Source organism: Apteryx mantelli, chromosome 4, assembly GCF_036417845.1.
Source record: "Apteryx mantelli isolate bAptMan1 chromosome 4, bAptMan1.hap1, whole genome shotgun sequence".
Lineage (NCBI taxonomy): Eukaryota > Metazoa > Chordata > Aves > Apterygiformes > Apterygidae > Apteryx > Apteryx mantelli.
In genome coordinates this window covers 60854768-60879767 of record NC_089981.1, presented here as the reverse complement: position 1 = coordinate 60879767, position 25000 = coordinate 60854768, and the positions used below count along the sequence as shown (strand labels likewise).

Sequence of the window (25000 nt, the reverse complement as noted above, 5' to 3'; positions counted from 1 at the left end):
ATGTATGAGCTTTATAATGTGGGACACGTGAATTTACCAGACACAGATCTTGACTATTTTTATCTGTCTTTAGGAAACAGGCAAGAGACACTGATCGGAGGAGTTAATGGTGAAGCAAAGTGAGGGAAAGCCCAGCATAATCTCTCTGACAAGTACTTTATAGGGAGCAATGACAAGGTACATAATCACAGGCCCATGGAAACAGGATTCTAGTTTCTTGGTGGAATTTTGCATACATTCTATTAAGGCATTTTACAAAACAGTAAATTATGAGGGGTTTTGCACAACATTATTGTGGAATGATGTTTACAAGATGTTGCAGACAAACCTATATCTTTCCAGGCTACGGATGGGTTAATGACACTGGTGTTATAAACATGAAAGATGAAATATAAATGCTATTACATTGCCTTTTTCTGTGTACTGGGTTATCAGAATAGTTATGATCTAATTTGTTCATACTGCCAATCTGGAGTTGAACTCAAAATCATTCAAAATGATGCTATGACCTAGCTATACTATGAACTAGCATGGCAATAACAACAAAAATCCCTGAGAAAATCATTGCAACCTTGGGTGACAAAAATGAGAGGAGCCATGAACAACCTAATACCCAGAAGTGGCAGTTTAATAGCATTCTTCATTTCAGCCTGCAGCCTAACAAATACAGACTCTAAAAGGAAATATCAGACTTTGAGAAGCCCTTATATAATTGCACAGGTTGGGTCTTGTCATTAGCCAATTTACCCTCGCTCAGATTTACAGCTCTAGGTGTAATAAAAGCGTTAGCATGAGGTGCAAACTTAGGAGACTTTTTCCCCCTTTGAACTGATCTATTCTGTACCCCTTGCAAGACAATCCAGAAGACCTTGCTGAGTTTTAGGCTTCTGTTTGCTGCCGAGAGAGCAGCCTTTTCCCCATTCTGCAACTCAACAAAACACTAAGAGTGTGCTTAACATTAAACCTGTGCTGAAGTTACTGCAAGGTGAATGGGATGTAAACACATCCTTGGTTGCTTTGCTTAATACAGACTGTATCTCTGTACATCTCTGCTACATCTCTGTACCTCTGAAATGTTCTGTTGCCAGCTGCCACTTGCAACTGAGAAAGTGATGTCAGTTTATGCGATACGGATTGGATCATTTTAAACTAATCACTGCAAAAAGAACACAGTTCATTGTGAGGAGGAAAAAAATGCCTGATAATGCCACCTATGCCAGTTTTTTGGATGGGAGGAAGAAAATGAGAGAGAAGCCCATGGTATTCTAGCTGACAGTTTAGCCACGTATTTTGCATTTTACTTCCATAATCATTTATTAAAACACAGCAAAATGAACAGCACTGGGCAGCTTGTGCTCCTACCATAATGTATAACCTCTCAGTACTTCATGTACAATAATACCTCCATGAAAACCAAGCTGTATTACTTCTGCTTCTTTGTACAACACTTTGCATGACTAAGAGAAGCAAGTGAAAACACATTCTCCAGTAACTGAGATTGATTATTGGTCCTTCAGCACATCCATAATCACGATGCATGCAGCACAAGAGAGATGGAATTATTTTCATACACTACCCTGATTGGTAGTAAAAACATTTTTTCTAAAGGAACTGAATATGTATAGGATGTACGCAATATGCTCTAGAGGAAATAGTATTGTGCTAGCTGTCAAAAGGTCTGTAGCTATACTACCGACTTGCGTGGCTCTGAGCAAGACAAGTCATGCATGCTGACTGCATTTGTTACTGCTCAGTCACAGTGGTCACCACTATAAACAACCCACTTACCAGTGGGTACCACGCTGTAGCATCTGAGATACTATGGTCTTGCTGTCAACATTAGTGAGAATAGGAAATAAGCCTGAGAACTGTGTGGGGTACATGGTGGAAAGTATATCCTTGGTGGGTCTGGATCTTATTTCAGTGACAATGGTTTTACAGCTGTGCAACCTTGCTGACTTCAAAAGAATTGCTGCAGATCGTTACTAATTAAGAGACTGTGAAGTGTGGACCTGTGCATCTCTTCACAGCAACAGGAAATGGTGCCGATTCTTTAGCAGAGAAACTGGTTTAGCGATTTTTTTCTTCTTTTACAACATATTAGACAGAATTTTTTTCACATTGCTTCAGAAAAGGACTTAATATTTCTAAGAGTTCTCTGTTATGCCATAAAATCCTTGAAGTTTTCCTAAAAATATCCAATAGACATTTCACATTTGCTAACTTCAAAGTTGGTGAAAAATGTAAATATTTTAAAGTTCAGGTGACTTTTCTAAAGCAGGATCATCATATCCTGCTGGAGAAAAGGAAACAAAGATTAATTTGTCCTTTCCTGTATCGAACAGGCACATCAACAGCCTTTGTAGGGAGCAATACTATCTAACCATGGTACTATAGCAACAGTGAAAGTGCTACAGTACATCTCATTTGATTAAATGGATAAAGAGTACTTTGAGGCTGGGGAAATGGAGAGTACACTGTAAACTCCTAAAGCAATTAATTATATACTTTTGAAGGTGAAATATGGTGATAAATAGCTAAGCAACAGCAAAAACAGTAATATACCTATGCCATACAGAATTTTTCTGTATTAGGACTAATATGCCAAGTTGTGGTTAGTCGAATGAGCATTTATGTTATCCGTTTCCAAATTACTTCATGTTTGTCTACATATTAAGCTCCACGTAGCCCAAAGGGGAAGATCAGAGATGCAGTATGAAACAAAATGTGACAATTGCCATGCCCTACTACAATTTACAGGATAGTACACCAGTAAAAGAATAATATGCAATTCAGTGTGATGGCATAACCACAACAGGTTTTCCTTTTGGACTAATGGGTATCATAGCACCCTCTTCATAACCTTTTGCATCTCACAGGATCATACTGAATGTTCAAGTGCTTTGGCAAAAACTCCATGTTCTTTCCCTGTCCATTGTACTCTAAATTTTTGTTCATGTATCTCAAGGAAAGACACAGAAATTAAAAAACCTTCCAAATAAAGGCTTGTATTTACTAGCAGAACAAAAATAAAGAAAAACTCCTCTTCAGTAGTGAATAGGACAAAATAAAAATTCTTTCAATTACCGTACACCCACATACATATACAGCAGCATGTAACTCATTTTGTACAGGTTACCAAAAAATCACTGAGATTTTAGTGATTTTCATTACACTGTTGACATCAATGGAGGCACCTCCAAATTAAGCCAAAGTGGGAATGGAGAATGAGATTCAAATCTACCTTCCAAGAAACATGAGTACAGTCTTTGCAGATTCTCCCCAAAGGCCAGGGTCAACTTTTCAAAAGCCACCTTTGATTCTGGATGTTCAGCCTGAGACAGCTCTTTTTAAAATTTTGCCATGGATATGAAATGCATAATACCTCTATGTTAAGCAGTTACCAACAGGAGATTTTTCTTATTGGAATGGGGTGGGGGTTTATGGCCTTCTGCAGTTTACATAAACTGCGACCTAGTCTATTAGGGGCAAGTGTATCCAAGACAGCTAATGTTAGCACTGCACATTAAATAGACCTCTTTGGACACTTGCTTTTGTTCAGCTCCGCTCAGCTCCCATTTTCTCTAGTACCTTTGTGTTTATTTTCTCTTTATCTTGGACAGAGATTGCCCACAGCAGCTCTTTGCAACCATATATAACTCAAGCATGAAGGAATCCAAGTTCTTTGCACAAGCCACTGTGGCCCCGTGCCAGCCTGGAAGGGGAGCCCTTTGAATGTCCTAAGGATCTTGCAGTTTAAACTCCAAGAGAGATTATGGCTTTGTGGGAGGAGGTCCCTAAATCAAGTTGGATGTGCTTAATTTTAGACAATAAGGTGACAAAATAGAAAGCCTTCTGGAATGGCATAGGCCATATACTTTTTGTCTTTAAAAGAATAACATGATAGAATTGATCAGGTACATATCAGAAGGAAATTCAAGTGTTGGCACTATGGGAGATTAACCCTGCAAAAAGCTTATATTTCACAGCCTTCTCAAACTACTTCCTAAAACACATTTGCATTTTACAAAACAGAGTAACAGAGGAAAAGATTCTGCAGCTCCTTTGGGAAAGAGGAAAGATTTCTCGTTCCGTTTTCCTTTAATCACTGTAGAGAATATTCCCAGAACTCCTATAAACTTTTTTGTTTAAATGATTATTGTCACATTTCAAACCAGCCCATTCTCTTTCCTGAGTCATCCACATTTCTTCCCTCCTTCCCATCTCCAAATCTCTCTCTTTCCTTCAGGCTCCTTTTGTGTCCCTCTGCATAATTCCATTCTTTTTCCTAGTTACCTCTCTCTTAGCTCACTCCAATTTTGAAAGCCACAAGAAACTCAGGTGGATGCAGGAACTGAAAAATATTACCACATTCAAAGTTAACAGCTGAAAGGTGACAGTGAAAGATAATTGCCAAGATGTTAAGCTTCAGTCTTACAGAAGACATGGAAGACAGGCAACAAAGAGCAAATAGAAAAGCAAAGTCTGAGACTGCAGACAAAGTAGGAGTTATACATGTTGCAACCAGTTAGATACTATCTGCAATTAAATGCCTTTTACTTACAAGTGATTAGTCATATTGATCACTTATGTATTAGATTAATACTTTCCACAGCCAGATTATTACAGGATTCATGAATTTGTTCGTAAAGTGGGATATGCTGAGTGTTCTGGCTATCATTACAGCTACTTTTGTGCTTTCTTCTACACTAAATTAGCTGTCTATCCACATCTCTAAACTCTAAACATTGCTTATTGCATTAATATGTTGGGTTGTGTCTTTTTAATCCTTTCAATTGGTTTTCATTGGTCTTGGCTCTGAAACCCTCCCTTCTATGAGTACTCATACATTAATGACTAATGGCACACAGACAGAGGATTGAGCATGTTGGGGTGCTCTGTGGGCACCCTGAATCCTGCCACATTTAGCACAAGAATCATATTTTATATGCCACTCCTTCTAATCACAGTATTAACATTAAATCTTTAGAATCTAAATTCAGATTTATTGATCCTGGATTTGGCTCTTTGGTTTGTCAAGCCAGGCTGACATTACATGAGTTTTCAAACTTGATACCACCTTTACCCCAGTATTACCCTCTTGTCAGCAATCAGGGCAGTCCCTTCCAAACATCCTGGAGCAGCCTAATCTCATCACAACCCTTGTCCTGTGCAACACTCGGAGCGTTTGGAAGGGGAGAGTACTTGCTGGCTTCTGCTGAAGTATAAATCTCTTTCCTTCTTCACAAATAACCTTTATTCTTACCAAAGGAGGTGGCAGAAGAAGCAAATCTAAGTAAAGGGTGAACTTATTTCTCCATTTGTTTTCCAGCAGCAGAAGAAATGATCTTGTTTCGATTACATTTACAGTAAAAAATATAGCATTTACAGTATCTGAGTAAAGTGACTTTGGTTGTTTTATTTATGAATATTGATTTCGGCATAAAGATAGCATTTCTGCTCTACTCTCACTTTTTTGGTGAATGAGCGCTAATACTGACTCTTAAATGAGCCACAGCAGGCACTGCATAAAATACTGCTGAGGACATAACAAAGACTTTGTTGTACTATTTAGCAACACCGTGCCAGCATGGATGAGAATGGCGTACTTCTCTCTGAGGGTTAGTTCTTACTCACACTGGTGTCCAGTTTTATCATCAGGAATCAGCAGGCCTTCGATCAGGTTTTTTAACAGTAAGCTTTGGAGTTCTAAATTCACTGGGAGCAGTGAGAAAAAAATTCTTCCAAAACTTACTGACATGCAAAAGTTGTGACTTCTGCCTCTTTCTTTTTGACTGCTCTCAGGTGCTTCTAGTGTTTTACTTTGCATTTCTTTAAATATTAAAAATAGTGGTTTTTTTTCCTTCTTTTTTAAATGTTAAGTCCTTGTTTTTCCCCAAAGAACAGGAAGAGCTAGAGAGCAGCAGTACGATAGCTGCCCCAACAGTACACCTCAATGGGTTCTGAAAGAAGTATTCCTAGGGTAGAGATGATATTTCACTCCTGTGGTTTTCAGCTGCCAAAGAGATGCTAATGAGCACTATATGTGCTGTTTTTCCTGTATCGTTCATATCTGCCCACTAGAAACAGAATGGAAACCACTGATCCTGACTAAGTTAGCTCCCCACCCCCTGCCATACACACCCACACCCTTAAACACAAAGAAACAAGAAAGATCTGCAGGAATTTTAATTCCATCAGTTTTACACATTCTAAGAAAAATGTTGCACATAATGCTTTTGCATTTCCTATGGAGTAGTCCAACTTGAATAGGACCAAGTTACACTTATTTGGGGGAAAAATGCTCAAGGCATAAAGTAGCCCAAAATGTCAAACTGCAAATATATAAACCAACCAGAGACACAGAAATTCCAAGGTGCAGAGATGGCTTTGACTTTAATGGAACAGAAGACAGAGAGCCTTTCATATTCAAAGCACTTTGAAGAGTAACTGGATTAAATAGTGCTACTGTATTCAAATGTGGCATCTATTAGGTATTCAGAAATAACTTAAACATTGCCTTGTATAGTAGGTCTTTTTTAAGATGGGAAATGTTTCCCTGGACACTTTTTTTTTTTTTTTTTAAACCATGTAATACTCTGTCAAAATGCCCTGGAAACAAAATGCCCAGACAAAAATCAAAACCAAGGGTCTCAGTTTTGTTTTTTCTAACAGTGGCACTGGTTTGAGCTGTCTCACTGCATTACAGTCTGTTTCTATAGATATAGATTTATATAGGATAAGTTCTATCCAAGACTATGTATATTTACTTCTGCAGCAGTGTTTGAGTTCTGAAGCCAGTTTAGCCTGATCACCACCGTAAATAAAGAAACAAACAAACCTGTTTGGAATAAGTTTTATCAAATACTCTACAGATTGTGATAGATTGGCTTGGGTTGGGTATGAAAAAGGCAAATCCATCTGCTGTGCCATCAATTTAAGGGAAAGAGATCTGTAAATGTGATGTAGTTGATTGCTTTCTATTAAATACTCAACTTTCAGAGATTCACTCCATGACCTGGGAGCGTGTATATTCTCCCAACTCTGACATTTCCACTTGGCAGCCATGTTATTTTATTAGCATAGTGTCAGCAAACTGGATGTGTTGCTTTGATTTTCATCCATTATCCACTGTATTTATTATGAGTGCAGTATCTCACAGAACCATTTAGAGTACTGCCTTGACTTAGTGAGAGAAAAGAAAGTAAAGCACAAAGCCACAAAGCATTAGTATATATCTGCAAAAAGTCTTGGGATATTAGAAACTGCCCAGAGCACACAGAGATGATGTAAGACACATCACCACTAGTTACAATGCTGTACTTTTTTCATCTGGTTCACCAGCTCATTTTCTCATTTTTATCAGCAAATAAATGATGAATCTTAGTAGACTACCACACCCTTTCACTTAGCTTGAAAAAACTACAGAAAAACAAAATTACTACTAAAAAAAGATGATAACTTATCAAATGTAAAATTAGATTGAGTCAATCAAAATCCAACTGTGAATTTATCATTTCAATGAATTTCAATGAATGGTTTAAAATCTGTTTGAAATCTATTTGAAAATGAATATGTAATAATACAGACATATCGCTTTTTCAAAGCTAGTATTGTCAGATGTATTCTGTGCATTATAATTCATGAACAGGGTAGATGACTATTTGAGAAGTATTAAAATGAGCTGACTTTTCAATACAAGTGTCTTGACAATAAGTTTTTCTATTCTTGGGCAATTCAGAAATGTAGACAATTGTGCTAGAAAAATAATATGTATTGTAATATTCATTGTACAGTAGTAGTATAGTAAGTGGCAATTCTGGACATTACAAGAGACACAAGGATTATTTTCTGTGATTGCACAGAGAATACTTGGATTTCTTGTGAAGCTTTTGCATTGGAAATGAGATTCATCAGTCTAAACAGGGCAGGGTTAGAGCCCTTAGCAACATGCTTATTTTGTAGAAGGTCACTCAATAATAACTTCCTCTGCCCTCCAAGCTTATTAAGACTGACTGGCATATATTAATGAAAACACCTGATTCTCCAACCATAAAACCCAGACAAAGACTTTATTTTAATATTAAGGAAGGAACCTTTAATTAGCAGGGTTTCAAAAATGTCAGCTTCTTCTATTAGCTGTTCTGGTCCATCAAAGCCATAATCCCTACTGTCAAATTTCATCACATGATAGACAGTTTGCTGGCTATCTTTTTTTTTTAACTGATCACACTGACTGAAGCTTTTTATTTTGCCATCACATTTAACAAGTTTACATGCATTTTGTTGTTACATTGCAGATTTTACTCCTTTCAAAGTCTGCTTGTGTCAGCTAAAAGAAGAAAAAATCTGAGGAAACATAAAATATTACATATTGATACACAGACATATAATTAAAGACTTTTGGGGAGAGCTCTCATTCATAATATTGATTCTTTTCTAGGGCATGCAAATGTGCTTCTGTGAAAACACGAACAAAACCCACTGTTCACAGATGAATTTCCATTTCAGGCATGTTAAGAGAAAAAAAGAACAAATGCTTGAAACATTTTGAAGACCTTTGAAGAAGCACATTCTTAAGGTTTAACCCACAATACACCTTCATGCTACATGAAATTTGTTCAAGTAGGTATTGCTTGCAATGCCCTTCAAATGATAGAGATTATATCAAATTTTACTGGAATAAATATATCAATTTTAAAAGGATTTATATTCTAACTTCATTCAGTATTTCAATGTTTATTAAACACTCGCTTACATGGAAAATGCAACTTATTTCTTTGGCTTAAAAACAAGCAAGAGAATGTTACTATCCTCTCACAGACTTTTAAAAACCTTCCCATCCAAACTCTCTCAAATATAGTTCGTGGGTTTGATGAAGCTGGTATTCCCCAAACCAGAACACAGCTATTCAGCTCACGTATGTAGCTTTTCTCCTCTTTTAGAATAAAAATAACAATTGTATATAATTTGTAAGATGACAGTGCAGAAAGTAGTTTTTCTTTAAATCTTTCCTTTAAAAATTTCAGATTTCTATCTCAATAATCTATGCAGCACTGCACATATTACAAACAATAGAGTAAAATGAAGGCAGTCTTGGTGCTGAAGATCATATAACTGAATGGAGGTAAGAAGAAACTGGACATCCTCAGGGTGAAGGAAAGAAAGACAAAAGATCATTTCAGGAACGGAAGAGTGTGAGTATCATTTGAGTTTTGAAGTAGGAAACAAGGAGTTTGAAGAATAAGAGAAAGATATGCTAAATGAGATGTACAGTCTTCTGCCAAGAACTGGAGATGGCATGAGATACACCAGAAAGCAAAAAGAAAGACAGAAAATGGAGGGAATTGAGGAGATTACTGAAAGCACCCAGAGGAAGTGAAAGCAGAGATTTCAGAAAAATAAAACTTTTGGATCCTTGTAGGATGTAACAGAATGTAACACTCACATTCTGCTCAGACTGAAGAAAAGAATGAGATGGAAGTTGGCTCCGGAGGGGAAGATTAAAGTAATGAAGGTCACAGATAATCAAACATTTGAGAAATGGATACAAACAAAAGGACAGATCTAAAATGCAAGCAGATTTAGTGAGAGCCTGCATAAACGCTCTAATGGAAGGTGTGAAGATCAAGATGGCAAATCTGGGAAATGGGTAAAAAGTGAATTTTAAGTTGTGGGAAAGAAAGAGGAATCAAGAGAAAATTTTTCCTATGTACACTTTTGCAGTGCTCAGCACTCCTAAAGAGCAGAGGCTCCTGCACCCTGGAAGATTCTACTGACTGCAATGAGTCCCCACCTCTATAAGGACAAAAACCACTCCTAGAGCTTGCTGATACTTTCTATATCTGAAAATTCTTAAGTGTCTGAATATTATATCACCTAATACACGTTAGGAAATAATGGGCAAAAAGTTCATTTCTGTTTGGACTGAGATATCAGCAAGAAATCCAGAAGCAGGCGACTGAAATACAATTGCAAGACTCAGTAAGAAGGGAAATACTCACAGAAGCAGGAGGAAAGATCTGAGATCCAAAATTATAAAGAAGCCTATGGAAATCTTCAGAATAGATGAGGGGGAAATGGTGGAACTAGGGGCTGAACTCAAAGAAATGTCAGCAAAACAGAGGGAAGTTAAGAGCTAATATAGAAGATACAGAGGGAGCCATCAGGAATATGACCACTGAGGAACAGAACTGCAAAAAAACAAGAAAGAAAGTGGAGCTTCTAGAAGAGAGAGATAAATGTAATAAAGGCAATAAATCCAGTAGACCAAGAATAGCAAAAGATATAGGTGTCTCTATTAATTGGCTCACTAACTATACCTAGGCTGGATAACTCAGTTGATATGTAGTAAAAATGAACATCCTTCCTACCTCAGGAAAAATAATCCCAGTTGTTCACACTGTGGAGTGCTTCCCACTACTAAGAATGACATAAACCTACATGTGTTAATCCAGGGCCTTGGAACATTAACTTTTGGAGGTGAGGAAATCAAATACAAGCTGATTGTATACAGCTGAACTAACTAATGAAACATTATAAAGAATTCTATTTATTTCATCTGTCCTTACTTTGCTGCTTCCTGAGTGCCTGTGTCTGTCATAAGTGACAAATGTTTCCCAGCTGGATTTACAGGTAGCCACTCCATTCTTTTTAATGGCTTTAAGTGACTGTCAACAATTTCTCGTATGATTTTTCTCTTCATTTAATTAATTAATTTATAAATGAAACCCACTATTTAGAACAGTAGAGTTCCTTGTCTTTTCTATTGTACATCCAAGGAATAGAGAAAAAGTGAATGGCAACAAGATAATAAGGCAGACGCATGACATTTATTCCTCCATCATCACACATAATACCTGCTAACCAAAAAATAATTAAATAGGGATAAAAGAAAACTAGGTAAGTTACAGGCTCTGAGCAAGCTTTATCTTGTGAGATATACCTATTCTAAGTTTTTCAAACTAAGTTTGTCCTGTAATTATATCCAACTAAAATTATTGTTATATGATTAAAACATCCAAGACCCAGTCATTGGTGGGACTCCACTGTCGGGTAACTGTGTAAGACATGGTCCCTCCCTCAAGCATTTGTAACAGTCAAGCATGTATTTTTCAGGTTTTTCCCTTTCTCTGATTCGTTATATTTATTTATATTTATATATCTAAAATATTTCCTTTGTCTTCAATTTCCTTCACCTCCCCACAGCTAATTCATTCCTATAGTCTGCCTTTATATTACACAGCAAATCAGAGTCAGGGTCTTTTTGCCGCTCCTTTGAACAGTCCTGCTGTTCTGCAGGCACACAGGCTCTGTCAGGATCCAGGATCTATCTTGTACTGCTCCCATTCTGAAAATGAGCTTGATTTCATATGCACTATTATGTACACTTAAAAGAAAGAGAATGAGAAGGAAAAAAAGAGCAAGAGAGGCTTCTCATGGGCACTGGCAGGAATCAGATGTTATGTATGACCATGGCTATGGCTATGGCCAGAGAATGCCCAAGAACCAATAGGTCTTGCTAGGCATTACTGCGACATCATATAACAATCACAAAAAAGGGGAAGGCTCAGTTAGGGTACCTAACACGTCGATAAGCATGAAATTCTCTAATAATTCTTTACAGCTGATGGTTGCCCTGGCTGAGAAATATCATCAGGTCTTGATAACATTTTACGTTCATGAAAGATGAAGCACATCTTATGGAAAAAAATAATATGGATAAACATTTTCTTGCCCATATATGCTTTCAGTTTGATTCCTGGTACCAGACGAGAATCACTGACGTGGCTTACCATGTTTCTAAAGGTCTTAATGAAACCATTAACCATCCATCACTAGACAACACAGACTGGTATCAATATCACTATGCCAAGCCTTTTAAAATTAAAGCCTGGAGAAGTTAGTACTGGTAATCAGTGCTGAAATGTAAGAGTAATGGTCCACAGTCAAGCGTTCCAAAACTTACCAAGAAAAATCAGAAAATTGCTTTTGAACACTTCTTATTTTATGCTGAAAAATATATTACCTATAGGCGATTGAAAATCAACAGAGCTGTATACCCACCGCTGCATCATCTTTTTTCACCACATCTGACATCTTATTTCACTTGCTAGCACCATGTCTAAGACATACATGAATACTCTATCCAATCGACCACTCTGAATATTCCCAAAGGATGAGGAAAACAAAGTGGTGTATATCTCTGATGACCATTAGGAAAAAAGAACTGTAGTGGATTTGTTTGCACAATGACCTGGTCACCACAGGGTTTGGCAAAGCATAAGATTTGACATTTTGGCAAAAGAGAAATAGACCTGAATCTACCAAAGAAATGAATTTCTTCATTATATTATCTGGTTAGAATTTTACCCTAGTAATTAGGTCATGGGACTGGAAGTCCAGATTTGTAACCTTCTGACTATGAATTGCTGTGTTCACTTGGCACAGCTCAGATAATTCCACAGTGTACTCCCCTCATGTTGAGTGGCTATACTACTACTTACGTACCACGTGTGTATATCTTGAGGATTAATTAGGTAATAGTAAGCACACAAGAACATGAGACATACCCCACCGAATCAGACCAACAGCGCATGTTGCCCAGTGCTCTCTCTCCAGCAGTGATAGTAGTTGCTATTATGCAAAGTATGTGAGCACGGCCATGTCCTGCCACTCATTCTGCAGTATCCACAGCTGCTGTATTACAAAGCACATCCCTGTCTATTCCCTTTAGTATCTGTTTAGGGATATGTTGTCTACGAACCTGTTTAATCCCTTTTTGCACAAGTGGGTATTACCTAGGCCCACAACCTTTTGTGATAATATATTCTAGAAGCTCTCTGTCAATCCCATAAAAATACTTTCTTTTATCTATTTTAAACTGTCTCCTCATATTTTCAATGAGCACTTCTGACTTTTAGTACTGCAGGATCTTGTGAATAACAGATCTGCTTCAATCCACCACTCTGTGATTTTGCAGACTTTGATTGTAACACCCCCTTAGTCTTCTCCTTTCCAAACTGAAAAGTCCCAGGCTTTTTCGTGTTTCCTTGTAATGCAGCTGCTCCACCCCCTTGATCATTTTAGTTACCCTTCTCTGTATTTGTCTAACTCCACAATATACCTCCTGACAGCAGATCTGCTCACAGTACTCAAGATGCGAGAACACCAAGATTTTATGACATGACAGAATGATGCCTTCTGTCTTGGCCTCAGTATCTTTTCCCATGATGCTCAACATTTTGGCTGCTTCTGAACATTCAGCTGATGATTTCAGAGAATTATCTATAGTGACTCCAAGATCTCTCTCCTGACTGCTGTCCTAAGTTCAGCGTGTTCATATTGCTGTCTCCAGGGTCAGTGTCCATAGGGCTAATTACACTGCCTCTCATCCAAAAGACACAAGCAAGAACAGAATGGCATTACAAATGGTCTCTGTCATACTTTGTGTATGACAATGTCTCAAGTCTAGGATGTTCTGTAGCCACAAATTTAATGCCTGTTTGGAAAATTAAATGTTGTTGTCTTGCTGCTGGAATCCAGATGGTGTATCACAACTTATTAACACGGTAACTTCTATGCTTGATTGTTTTTTCCTAAGAATATTCTATTGTGTTTTGTGCTGCAGTAAATCATTTTGTATGTATATTATTAATGTATCCGTTACTATATCAGATGCAGCCAGGTCTGTATGTTTATGGACCAACGATCCCAGTACACTGTGATGGACAGTGATGCCTAGTTGAGGAACAGAAGAGATTGTGCTTTTCTTGCACAATAAAGATAACATGAGGATTCAGACAAATTAATATAACTGAATTTTTCAGTAGCTACAAACTAGGGTGAGATATTCCGGTTTGCCTTCTTTAGAGCAATATACTTTTGTGGGTTGGAATGGTCAGTTGTTCACCCACAGGCAGGAGAATTCAAAACCCTTTAGTTGGAAAAGAATGTCACATTCACTGACTGAAAAGTCTGCCGGCTGGCAAGGCTAGGAGAATTATTTTTGTACATAATGTGCATAATTAATGCCTGTGTATTTGGACAAATTTGTGCTGCAAATAAAGCTATGGCTTTTCCTTGCCAAAAAGTGTAATATTGAGTCATCAGGAACGGCATCTTGGGAAAGGATGGAAGAATGAATATGCCAGAAATAAAAGGAAAAATATACTGCTTTAAAAAAATGGTAAAGCACTGAATTTAAGAGGTAGGTAATTAGGTGCAAAGACAGTTACAGTATGACATTTTGTTTCTTGCTTTTTCTATTGCTGTAGGAAAGGACTAAAGGAAGCTAAATGAGATCTTGATATAAATAGCTAATTAGCCTTTTGCAGTCAAAATACTGCCCATAAACCATATTTTTCTATACATACAATTTCCACTCAATATATGTAATACATTTCTTACATTTCAAACTTTATAGAAGTGTAGATGTACAGATTGCATTGACTGTAGTACATGGTATTTTAGCTCAAAATAATAAATATTAAATGCATTGCTAAAGCTACACAAATCTTCAATTTCCTTTTCCAAAGTTGGTTTATATTTTCAAATTTTTCTGCAAAAGGTTCTTAACTAAATTGCAAAACTCCCACAAAAGTATTTTTATACATTAAGTCTAAAAGAACTCACTTATCACAAGAAGGTGTGCAGCTTGCTAACAGAAGCTGTACAAGACAAGTGCAGTTCTATCTGTGATTTAATTCTCTTTCCTACTGATGAGGCTCTCTTAACGGATTTTTGGAGTATTTAGAAGTATACACACACACAGATCTGTTTTGAAGATGAGTTTGTGCACAAAAGAATCTTCATCTGCATTGTTATCAATGAAATTGCCATCAGGGCAGCAGATACCTCTGGCAGGGTTCCCAGCTCCAAAGAGGTTGGATTGGCTCACAATTCTAGAAATAAGGGTCAGACTGACTCTCACCTTTGCAGTACTGATAGAAGCCCTATATAAATCACTTGATATATAAATATTTATTTATCAACAGTTGGCTAGTCAACAGCATGGTGTGGTCTGCACATATTTCATAAAGCAGATGGTTTACATTTTCTGAACTCAAGGCAAAAGTCAACACTACATGACACTCACTATTTAACAGGATTTTTTGACTACTGATATGCCATATTTGTCGGAGTTTCTACAAAATAAACAGATCAATCCCCAAATGTTTGGGGGGCTGTTCTTACATTTTTATATTCACCCGATGGAAGATGAACTTCTGAAATGAACTTCACAACAGGTGGCCACACTGGACTTATTGTGGCCTATCCAAAATTCAAGAGTACTTTGTTAACATTACATTATTTGTGCCAGTTTAGCAGAAAAATTACAATTTCACCTTTTCTTTGTGTCTGTAATGGTTCCCCATTATTCTGATAAGTGGGCAGCCATTTCGTTTATCCCTGTATTGACAGAGCTGTGAAGAAGAATTAGATTTCAACACTTATGTAACAGAGATTAATTGATTGATTAGATTATTAATTAAAGATTCCATTAAATTCTCTTTTTAAAAAGCACAGGATTGTGGATCCCCAGGGTTTTTTCTAACCCTTGAAATCATAAACAAGAGAATGCATAACTAAACGTTGTATCTTACCTTGTGAAGAATAATTAAGCCAGTAGATGCATTACTGTGAAGGAAAATAGTCTTCCTTCCAAAATATCCTCTGATTTCTTTTCCACAAACCTCAGGAAAGAGATTTTTGGTTTTCCCCACCACAGAGGAACTGCCTCCAGAAATAGCTAGGTTTATACATATGCCTATATGTGTATGTATGTATGCATGTTGGTGTGTATGCATGAGTCTGTGTATGTGTTTGTATGCTATTTATTTTTGGGAAAAGAAAAAGAAGAGAAAACATGATTTAGACTGTTTTAGATGTGAACTGATGTCATCTACCTAGAACTTACAGCCACGTAATGTTTCAGAGATCTATGGAAAAATAAAAAGAGCAAGCGGCCTTTTAGGTAACCTATAATTAAAAGCAATTTTGAGCTGTCTTTTCAGGGAAGCTACCCAGGGGAAGCATTTGCTACCTGTTTGACCTTCATGATTGTGAGTCCTTGGCAGTGTCAGCGACCCTCTGAACTGAATTCAAAACTAATCTCTAACAGAAAAAGGAGAAACAGAATTCATGCAAATCATATTAATTCCAACATTTCCCCAGTGAGCTGGGTATAAACTACAGCCTAATTAAATATTTTTTAACGATGTGAGTAATTTTTGCCAAGGGGCGGATTCAGGGGAAAATTTAATATGAGATCACAAAAGCTGTTCCCAGCGTTGATTCTGTAAATTAATGACTATCTGCCTTATGATAAAAACACGCTGCCAAGAATGAAAATGAAGTCAGCAAAGCTTGCTCTATTTGTCTAACAACCAAATATACAGAATGCAAAACTTTAAAGGATATGGAAAATTTCCATTGTCTGTATGATGTAGTCTTGATAAAGATGCATGACACTGACAGCATAAAGCTGCTCTACATTATACAAGACTATCAGCTTTCATTAGTTATCACTAATATAGCATTAGCTAGTGTTATGAACTTTAGTGAGTCAGTGCACAGCACCAACATCAAGATCTTGAGAGGTGCTTATTTATGTGTGGGTAGGAGAATGTGCTGTGATCACTTCATGAACTGTCCATCTCTAAGACACACTGTACACTGCCCAATTTCTCAGAGTGGCTCACAACTATCCATCCATCTTCCCTAACACTTAAAAAGACCTTATCACTGTAGTATCTGGGCACCAATCTTAAATGCCTGTTAGAAAAAAAAATCTCATTAAACCAATGTTATTAGTGCTTTCAAATAATAAGTGCACAAACAGTAAAACTATGATCAACAAAAAGTATATAAAGACGCAGGAATTATTGATGCATCAGTCTGGCCAGCTTTTTATCATGATTTGGAAATTATGCAGTTAGCATTATGTGACTGAGAAGTTGCTTTTTAAAGTACAGAGATAACACATCAGTAATGCAGTTTATACGAAATGGCTTCTTATTTCTGTTCTTAAGGAACAGTTCTTAGGAGGTAGCTGATCAGATATTGAAGATATTCAAATGCAAAATCCTCTAACCAATAAAAGACTCCTTGCTCTTTGTACTTCTCATGCTAACCTGACTTGTTACAAGACAGACAGTTAACACCAAGGAGTTACAAAGCGCCGTCAAATGACAGGTGACTAGGACTTTGGTAGCACCCTGGTCAAGAGGCCAGCCCATTGCGAGGACTTTGCAGCCCTATTTATTTAAGTTTCTGCCAGTGCTGGCCACTGAGACTGAATTTACAGCTTTTCAATTAGAAGGTCATTCTGTGCTAACTAGCATGCCATTGCCTCATTATAATCATAAAATTAGTGAGAAAAGACTAGCATAAATAATACGAAAGAGCCAATCTGAAAGGTGAAAAGGTGCTATTTCTTGTTTCATCACAGATGGGAATAAAGCTTGCTGTTAAGAAACAAATATTTTGCTTAGAGTGCACTGATCCTCTTAGGAAAGAAATACTTTACATTTTTTCTCTATTTCAGAATAAATAAATTGGTCATTTCCTCTAAATTAACCTTGACAGAAGATGAAAAGAGTTTCTGACTGCAAAAAAGTGTAACTTAAGGCATAGCTTTATGTGTTGGAAAATAAGGTTCAAAGCACTGCAGTAGGGCTATGTTATCTTTCTTAATCTGCGCTCCATCGTATTACCTCTTGTTGCAAGTGTAATTACATTAAAGTTTTTGAATTAAAAAACAATAACTCAGAGAATCGGTTAATATCAAATATATCATAGTTAATTAATTATTTGAAAACTGAGAATGTCAACGAGAGTTTAGTACGTCTGTGATTGCACTGCAAATTATGAGTCACTGCCACACAGTAATGTAAACTACACAAAAGACAAGGATTGCTGTAATTCCCCCAAAACACAGAGAAACTACTCAATCTATCATATGCAAGCCGTAGAATATACAGTCTTCCCAAGAGCAGAGGAGTTCCATAGCATGTACAACTGAAGAAACAGCAAAAAAAGAGATACGCTTGAAGATTACAAAAATGTTCAAAAATGCAATTTAAAATATAATCTATTTAATTAAAATCTGAAAGTTGTTTTAAGCTCACTGTTTCAGTGTGTAAAACACAGAATATCTTTATGGAAAACTTAATTTTGCTACAAGCTGGTACTGTTATAAGCCACTAAAACATGAAAAGTGAGGTAGAGAAGATGGTATAATTTTCAGAGGGAATGTTTAAATATTACAGTGGAGTTTATGTTTTATTGCCATCCATTCTCTGTGGTTAGCTGCTCCAAGTTCAGGCCACATCTCCTCTCCAGGAACCTGGCTTCCTCCCAGATGAACTCTGCCTGTATTCAGCAGCCACTGACCGAACACACACTCAGCTGGAGGCAGACTGGACCTGCAGGCTGACCTGCCTGAGTGGTTTAAAAAGATGCTGTGTCACCCAAATTGAGAGGTGGAGGCCCTTTGCTAAAGTAGTCCAACTGAACATGTGTCATATTATGCTGTCACCTGTTTTGTTTGGCAAAAACAGAGGCAGTCATTAAGGGGTTTTATTGTACACATGACACAGTCAGACACTTTGCACTCTATGCCTTTTCCAAGGTCACAAAAGAAATTTGGATCAGAATGCGAAATTCAAGCTTCCAAGGCCTAACCTACTGCCCTAACCACTGAATCACCTTTTCTGGCTAAGAAACCAACTGCAGACAGGAAACAAGAAGGAAGTCTAATCACTTATTTCCGTTATGTATAGAACAGGATCTTATGAAGACCTATACACCATAATGCACAGCACACGCGATGAGAGTTTGTGATACAAGATACTGAGGGAAAGGAAAAAATCTCATGCTATCTGTCTAGAGATAGCATAGCTATTTTACAGCTGTAGCTGAGAGAAGTAGTCAGATGAACATCCCTGTATCTACTGTTCTGTGCATCACAGATCCCCAAATATGTCATTAAATAGAAGGGAATTTGATAAAAGCAATAAAAACACTCAAAAGACTAGAGGAAGGTAGGTGTCCCCATACCTTTGAGAATGAGGGCCTGAATTAATGAGATGATTTTAAAGCCCTGTGTAACTAAAGATACACAGCAGATAATTTCATCTGTGCAGTTCATTTTGTGGATTCAATAATACAGATGTATAATTTCAAAAAGGTAAGATAAATCAAGCCTCAGTCCTTTTGAAATATTTTCTCCAGAACAAATAGGTTGATCAAACAACAAATAACAGAAAATAATATATGAGGAGCAAGAAAGAAAAGTTGGGTACAGAGAGCATAAAAAATTGAACAAATGTGCTTAAAGTCCTATTACTTGATTCTCTTAAAACCTTGAAATTCTGAGAGCAGTTCACCTAAACTGACCTTTCACATCTTTAATTTGTGAATGCCTATTATTATTTACAGAAGTCCTTGCAGTTGTGTGAACTACTAGCCTTTCGCAGTGTTGCCGACTTCCGTAATTCCACTGTGAGACCTGCAGTGCTTCGTCTTTTCCTTAACACCCACTACAGAATTTCAGCTTTCATTTAAAGATGGAGAAAGTTTCTAGCCCATGTTTCAAAGGAAAACTAAAACTTCAAAATCCAGAAACCGAAAAAAACCCAGCTACCAAATATATATGACTCTTACATTTCTGATGCTTAAGGCAAGCTCATGACTTTTTTTTTTCCCCTGACTCATTATCTTTTAATGCTTGAAGTTATTGACATTGCTCTGGCATCAGCTCTGTTTTGTTTAGCTCTTAAAGGGCCTGATCCACTTCTCATGGATGTTAACAGATGTCGTTTTTGATTTACTTAGCTCTTGGATCACATCCACAGACCCAGTACAATGAGACTGACAATGAAGATTAGAAGATTGCATAATTTTTAAGGGAATTTTGTTCCATATAAAGCTTCGAAGATAGTTTATGTTGTGGGGTTCTTAAAGCTAATCAACATTTGTTAGATCTTTTGCATGCAAGGCAGAGTATTTCTACGAAGTGTCTGCAGCCTTCCACTTTCAGTTTGTTTATGAAATGGGATTTTGAAACATTACCAGCAGACTACTTCATACACCAGAGTGTAATGCCGCAGTGCCTAGGAAGCATAAAAAACCTTGTTAAGGATTCAAAGATGCGTTGTACACTACTGCATAGCTGCTGTAGATTGCCTTCTCAGTTCTAGACACCAGCCTCTTTCCCCCTATCCATTCTTTATTAGACAGAGTTCGGCTTCTGGATGGGTGGCTAAACGTGGAGGAATGGTTAAGCGAGAGAGGGCATGATCTGATTGGGATGAGCAATCCCGTCTTCAGGGTAAGGGAAGGAATGTAGGCCAAGGCAAGCGATCCTTGCAGCGGCCTTGAGCACTACAAAAGAAGGTATTCACAAAACTGGTAAACAAGTCTGGACGGAACTAGGTTCCATAAATGTCGACGGAGCGTGGACAGCAACCTTGCACCAATCATGTATCTGCTTTATGCGCGTGGACAGAAACTGTAACCAATCATGTAACTATTGCTAGCGCATGCTTATTGCTTATCCATATATATACTTTGCGTAAGCTCTAATAAAGGGGGGAGAACGATCATACTCATATTGAGACTCCGTCGTTACTCCGGGCCCGCCTCCCACTCCTGCGTCCTCCGACATCTGGTAGCAGAGGATGGTTCAGCTCCACTAAGATCTCAGAGCCTGCGGTAAGCAGCTAGAGGAGGGGAGTGGGAAACTTCGGCTGAGAGAAGGTGCTGGCCTAACCGATAGCAGGGCAGACACCGGTCTGTGGGGTCGCTCCCCACCTCTCAGGCGCAGCCATGGAAACTGAGGCTGCGGCCACGCTGCTCGTCGGAATCCTCTCAAAGAGAGGGATAGAAGCCCCGGCGAAGCAGGTACATGATCTGATCAGGTTGGGACGGCGTTGGGGTCACTTTTCTGACACCCACCTGTTGTTTTCGGTGTCTGAGTGGCGAGACTTTGGGGAAACAATGTGGCAGAAGACGATCGGGGGAAGCGAGAAGGAGGAGAAGGAGATAAAAGCCGTTCGCGTACTTTGGAATACTGTGTTGGAGACTTTAATTGCTATGAAGGCAGAGAGGGAGGTGGCGTCCGCGGCTGCGAAAATGCTGAGCCCCGGAGCCTCCGTTACCGGACCCCCTCCCCCGAGTAAGTCAGGCTTGATGTCGCGGTTTTTCGGCGGACCACTCCCCATTAAAGGGCCAACGGTGCCGGTATGCCGGTCTGTCGCGGAGGTACTGCAAAGGGTGCGGGAAGACTCTGAGGGGGAAACACCGCCGGCACCTTTGCCCGCTGTATCCCAGAAGGCGGAAGTTTGCCCAGAGCCGGTCGGTCCGAGCTCTGGGGCAAACGCGGACGTGCACCCGGAGGAGGCTCGGGAGGGGGCGGTGGCCACACCCCTCGCTGACCTCATAGACTTGGGCGGGAAGGAATGCCGACCCCCTCCTAGTGCTCCCCCCCGCCGCTGCCTAGCAACAATCCCCTGTACCCACCGTTACCGCTGCCTGTGCCACCTCAGCGGCCGCCTCTACCCTCCTGCAATGAAACCACCAGCTTACATCAGACTCCATCAGAGAACCCCCCGCTGCTTTCGCCCTGCGAGCCTCCGGGAAATAGAGCACCGGACGAGAGGAGGGCACCGCCGTCACCAGGGGAAACCGTAAGAGTGCTATGGGAGCTATCGGAACGCCTGAAAGAAGTGGAGCTGCAGGCGCAAGAGAAAAAGGAGAGGGAGGTCCCTCCCTGCTTAATGAACCCCTCCGCTGGACTTCCAAGGGAGTCTTGCTGGGGTGATATTATTAAAGAAGCCATAGTGGAAGGTCAGTGGCAAGCCACCGGGGAAAAGGGCGGTTCCACCCCGCTGGCATTACCGATATTATACCAACATGGACAGGGAAAATGGGAACCGCATGATTGGAAGATTTTACAACAGGCCCGTAACACCGTCTCTACGTATGGGGTCAAGTTGGAAGCCACTCGACAAATAGTCAATTGGATTTTTTCGGCTGACCTCATGTGTCCATATGACTGTAAAAATCTGATGAGACTCTTGCTTACTCCCACACAGTATCTCCTGTGGGTCGCCTTGGGAAGTCTGTTTATTGCATTGCGGTCTGTGCTTGGCCAGCGAACAGCGGCTTGTTGTGTTATCCACATTCGTAGTCACCAGCTAGATGTGGGGCTAGGCCAAGGCAATCAGCTCGCGGACAGCCTGGTTAGCTCAGTGTGTCATCTACCCCCTATGGACAAGTTTCAGCAGGCTAGGCAAAGTCACGACATGTTTCATCACAATGCCAAGGGCTTAAAAAGGCAATTTGGCCTGACAGAGAGTGAGGCCCGAGGTATTGTACAGGCTTGCCCAAGATGTGGGAACCACGGCCCGGGTATTGGGCTTGGAGTAAATCCAAAAGGGTTGAAAGCTCTAGAATTATGGCAGATGGATGTCACACATGTCCCCGAGTTCGCTGATTAAAGTATGTGCATGTAACCATTGATACATTTTCAAAAATGATATGGGCAACTGCATTACCCGGAGAAAAGGCACATCATGTGTGCAAGCACCTGTTGGCCTGCTTTGCCATATTGGGCGTGCCTGAGCGCATAAAAACGGATAATGGACCTGCCTATGTCAGTCAAAAGCTTAGGATGTTTCTATCTCGATGGGGGGTTGATCATGTTACGGGAATTCCACATTCACCGACCGGGCAAGGGCTAGTAGAACGTACCCATCTAGTATTAAAAGACTATCTCAGAAAGCAAAAGGGTGAGGAGATGGATGCGCAGCAGAGGCTGCACCGTGCGCTCTTCACCCTGAATTATCTCTGTCTCATGGGCGACCATGAGGAACCCCCGGTGATCATTCACCATCAGCAACTTAAATTTAATAATACAACAACTTTACCGCAGTTTAAGGTAATGTATAGGGACCCAGTCTCCGGAATATGGACTGGGCCTGCCCCTGTTATTTTTAATGGTCAAGGTTATATGTGTGTTTCCACAGATCGTGGTCCAGTGTGGGTACCCAGCAAGAACGTGAAGCCTGTCTTGACTCGCCATGACTCATCTACCGAACAAGACGGCGAAGATCCTGATTCTGGCGATACTGTTCCCAGTGGTAATGGCTCTCTACAAGATTGAGCCCAGGCAAAATATGTGGGTTACCTGGGCGAACAGGACAGGGCAACACGCTTTCTGTTTGTCTCTAGCTTCCGCTACCCAACCTTTTAGAACCTGTTTAATAGGGGTCCCCAGCTATAATGTCAACAGCTTCCAGGAGTACAGCACGGGAAGCTGCAGTGGCAGTCTGTCAACTGCTAGCTGCAGTGCCACCCTCATTGCAGGCCTAAACAGAATGCTGCCATGGGACCCACAGGAGTTAAACCTGTTGGGGTCCATGAGAATTGGAAACACATCAGGCAATTGGACTCAAACATGTATATATTTTGGGGGACGCGTGCACCCTTACCGGTTATTTAACTGGACAGGGTGGACGAACGTCACCCCAACAGCAGTCTATTATGACTATCAAAACCATGATTCCGTCTGTGGCACCAATGGCACCAACCGCCAGGGCCTGGGGGCCCTTGGGGCTGAGGTCAAAAGGGGGCACTTAATTTGGAACAATGGTACCCCAAAGGCCTTGCCACCAGACGTCTTTTTGATATGTGGTGACAGGGCCTGGCAGGGAATCCCAAAAAGCGTAATGGGCGGTTCATGTTATCTTGGTAAGCTGACATTACTGGCACCGGATCAAAATTGGTGGAAACATATCACGAAGAACGAGACCGCCGTCCGCAGTAAACGGGCAGCCATAGGTCTCTCACCCAACTGTAATGACCAAGTTTCCCTACGCAGTCCTACTGAAAGAGTGTTTTTGTCCTTCTTCGTGCCTGGAGCAGCGGCAGGCAACGCTCTGAACCAAATCGGACGATTGGCTTGCTGGGCTGAGAAGCAAGCTAACGTCACCACTGAGATAATAGAGAGCCTATTAGAGGACCAGGGTAGTCTGCGACATGCTATTTTGCAAAATAGGGCTGCAATTGATTTTTTGCTATTAGCTCAAGGCCATGGTTGTGAGGATTTTGACGGTATGTGTTGCATGAATTTGTCTAATCATGGTGAATCCATTCACAAACAATTGCAGTGGTTGAAGACACATACAAGTAAGATCCGTCAGAACCATGGACTATTTGATGACTGGCTAACTAACCTATTTGGAAATCTGCCACAGTGGCTGATAGGGCTGCTTACTGAAGGCCTGCGCATTCTACTAATCCTTATAATTGTAGGTTTGTGCTTATGTGAAGTACTAAGCTGCCTGAAGAACGCTTTGCTAAAAGTAGTGCACCACGCTTGGATTGCTCATAAACAAGAAGGGGGAATTGTGGAGGAATGGTTAAGCGAGAGAGGGCATGATCTGATTGGGATGAGCAATCCCGTCTTCAGGGTAAGGGAAGGAATGTAGGCCAAGGCAAGCGATCCTTGCAGCGGCCTTGAGCACTACAAAAGAAGGTATTCACAAAACTGGTAAACAAGTCTGGACGGAACTAGGTTCCATAAATGTCGACGGAGCGTGGACAGCAACCTTGCACCAATCATATATCTGCTTTATGCGCGTGGACAGAAACTGTAACCAATCATGTAACTATTGCTAGCGCATGCTTATTGCTTATCCATATATATACTTTGTGTAAACTCTAATAAAGGAGGAGAACGATCATACTCATATTGAGACTCCGTCGTTACTCCGGGCCCGCCTCCCACTCCGGCGTCCTCCGACAGCTAAAATCTACAGCAGTTGTTGTAACCAGCAGATCCTGAATATTTAAACAGAGCTGTACACACCCTGCTAAATGCAGCCATTTATTATGGTTAATAAGAGAGAGTGCTGGTAATGTCTCAAAGCTGTACCTGATAGGTTTCTTCTTCAGCAAGAAGAAACTCCACTTCCCACAGTTTCAGTGATCA

The 25000-nt window shown here is 39.8% G+C and overlaps 2 protein-coding genes across 3 annotated transcripts in view; one reads left to right on the top strand and one right to left on the bottom strand.

The window, feature by feature from the left end:
* Positions 1-25000, bottom strand: part of NPAS3 (neuronal PAS domain protein 3) — a 644696-nt gene that overhangs the window by 115697 nt on the left and 503999 nt on the right. The window lies entirely within an intron of this gene.
* LOC136991994 (uncharacterized) lies at positions 21468-24758 on the top strand. 2 transcript variants are annotated; one of them, XM_067295592.1, is made up of 2 exons: positions 21468-21692; positions 23034-24758. In XM_067295592.1, exon 2 carries the CDS (start codon positions 23088-23090, stop codon positions 24495-24497), a length of 1410 nt encoding a protein of 469 aa, XP_067151693.1. In that variant the 5' UTR covers positions 21468-21692; positions 23034-23087; the 3' UTR covers positions 24498-24758. The 2 variants fall into 2 exon arrangements, with proteins under 2 accessions (XP_067151693.1, XP_067151692.1); XM_067295591.1 differs by having other exon boundaries at positions 21468-21852.

What these genes read in the sequence shown, in the direction of transcription:
- LOC136991994 (XM_067295592.1), top strand. Translation starts at nt 23,088, where the DNA reads ATGACTCATCTACCGAACAAGACGGCGAAGATCCTGATTCTGGCGATA.